This window comes from Aplysia californica, unplaced genomic scaffold, assembly GCF_000002075.1.
Source record: "Aplysia californica isolate F4 #8 unplaced genomic scaffold, AplCal3.0 scaffold00104, whole genome shotgun sequence".
NCBI classification, from domain to species: Eukaryota; Metazoa; Mollusca; class Gastropoda; order Aplysiida; family Aplysiidae; genus Aplysia; species Aplysia californica.
Window position 1 is genome coordinate 307,521 of NW_004797374.1, and position 2,573 is coordinate 310,093.

The following is a 2,573-nucleotide window of genomic DNA, read 5'->3' on the forward strand; positions in this document are numbered from 1 at the left end:
GTGGCCCAGCCCGATAAGATTCTATAAAAAGAAACGCCACAGTTCGAGATTTAGCCCACACTCGGCGGCCATATTTGATCCCCACCGCGGCGTACTGCTCGTGGCACCGCGAAGAGAGAGAGGAGGCTCCATTAGTTCTAAACTCCTTGGTGAAGACCAACTAGTTCGATCTAGTTGTTGTTCTCATTAAAGGCTAGATGAAAATTTAGCAGCAGCATCAACATATAAACTACAGCAGCTGCGCCAGAACCAGTAGCGATATCGACACGTGCGCAAAAGCAACGAACCAAGTAAATACATGTAGATCTATGTTAGGAAGAGTTTGGGTACATCTAGTTTCATTTTGCTTCATTTCTTGAAGAAATAATTCTTACAATTTAACCCTTTGGACATTGTTACAAGAGCATATTTCGTTACACAGTATTCATGATATTAGCAGCGGTATAATATAATTTAATAAGCTAGTACACATGTATCACATTTCCTAACTTTTATTTGGAGGGACGTAGGTTCAGTACTGTTGTAGATGAAAAGGGAATTGACTTACGTTAAAACACTTCTAATATTACGGCCTACAGCCGAGACACAGTCGCCGTAAACTCAAGGGGAAATGAATTCGAGAAAAGCACTTAAAATAGTACAACGGAATATTTGTTGAGATATATAATATAGATCTATCCGCGCAGGTGGTGTTTGTTGGGGCTATCGTACTCGCAGGAAGTAACAGTTTGAGCTTGTCTGTATGCTCGTAACTCGTATGGGTTCCTGTTGACCTTCGAAAAGTCATGTCACAGTATTAATTTGTGTTATCGACGAACACGTTGTTCGTGGGTGCACCTGAATACAATGTCACGTTTCACTCGCAACATGTAAACAACAAGGTAGGGCAATAACAAGACCGGGTCGATAATGTTGCACGTGAAGAGATAAAGGTTATCATATTCCTTACTTTTAATTCCAATGTCTGATGAGTTCTCTATGACCAACTGTCCCTTCAGTGTGTTGCCGCTCTCCACAGTACAATCAGCGTTGTTGATAAGTATCTCAAACGTCTTCAGCTGTCCCATGGTGTGACCTCAGGCAAACTGCATGGTTAGACACACGAAATGGTTAAAGATTGGTTATTAGAGAAAGGTAGAACAAAGATGGTCATGGAGGGTAAAATGACAAAGATCATACATGTAATAAGAACATACGCACCACTCTTATTAAGGTCCAAATTTTCTATTTCTCCTTATTATTCGCTGTTGTTGCTGCTGCTGCTGCTGCTGCTGCTGCTGTTAAAATGAGTCTTCCCAAGTTGCCCCAAACCGTTCTCTAAGGTCGAAATATGAATAGGCCTTCAACATGTGATGTCAAGATGAACGTTTCTGCTCTCATTTCGACATACGAAATGCAAAACAGAACAAAACTACGCCCCGCCCATGCTAAAGGCAACGAGAATCATAGTCCCTAATGTGTTGAAGCAAAGCCTTCAAGCCTGGCGTACACAATGTAAACAATCCGGGTCGCTTTACGCGACGGATCAAGGAGATGAACGGTTTGGGGTTTAGTGCCGTTTTTGTTTTGTTTGAGGGGGGGGGGGTGTGCAAAAGTTGCCGATCGTGTCCTCTCGGCGTTGTGACATGCCCCACTGTTTTGAAAGCATGTTCTTCTAAGCAACAAACACAAGGTCACTAAGGAAAAAAACAAACCCAAACAGCGTTATCACTATGTCAATACTTCACTGCGTGACAAGACAAGGATCCCCTTTTATGAAACTTTCCACCTTAAAGAACAACTAAATATTTAGTCTATAAAACAACATATGCGTCTATCTATCTATCTATCTATCTATCTATCTATCTATCTATCTATCTATCTCTTTCTATGTCTGTTGGCCGCCTGCCAGACTGTCTGTTTGTCTCTTTATCCATCTATCTGTCTGTCAGTCTGTCTGTCTATCTGCCTGTCTATCTAACTATCTATATGTCTGTCTATCTATCTCCTTCTGACTCTTTCTCAGTGGCGTGTGTTTGTAAGTCATAGTTAAATCATTATTCAGAAGTGTCAGAATAAATAATTAATTATTGTTCTGTTTCTTCAAACCTCCACATGTGACTATAAATCTCCCATTATAAAACTTTAGGCCTAACACACATGATATCTCAGACATAGGAAATACGTCCTCTAACTTACCTTCACAAACAAAGTAATAGTTCACAAAACAAAATAATAGAAATGTTCTGTCAACTGTTGATGATGTCTCCAAATTAATCCAGTTTCGTCTCTAGCTTCTCTCCAAGAATGTGGGTGGCTTTTATAACGTGAGAAATCTCCGCGCGTCTTCGCGAACAGCTTGACTTCGCCCCACATATTCATAATGGCAGTATCGATTATTTTATTCAGTTGGGTATCGAGATGTCCCTACTGTGGGCTGAAGAAACACACCCACATACTCTCTCTCTCTCTCTCTCTCTCTTTCTCTCTCTCTCTCTCTCTCTCTCTCTCTCTCTCTCTCTCTCGATCTATCTATCTATCTATCTATCTATCTCACACACACACTGCACTATCTCTCTCACCTCAACTCTCTC

At 41.0% G+C, this 2,573-nt stretch overlaps 1 protein-coding gene across 1 annotated transcript in view; it reads right to left on the minus strand.

The window, feature by feature from the left end:
• LOC101852991 (arrestin domain-containing protein 2) overlaps positions 1 to 1,500 on the minus strand; it is a gene marked incomplete in the record, with an annotated part of 11,275 nt that extends 9,775 nt beyond the window's left edge. Inside the window, 2 exon segments of the mRNA XM_005095426.3 lie at positions 950 to 1,085; positions 1,201 to 1,500. Coding sequence (XP_005095483.2) covers positions 950 to 1,067 — 118 coding nt within the window.
• Between the last annotated feature and the right edge of the window lie 1,073 nt (positions 1,501 to 2,573).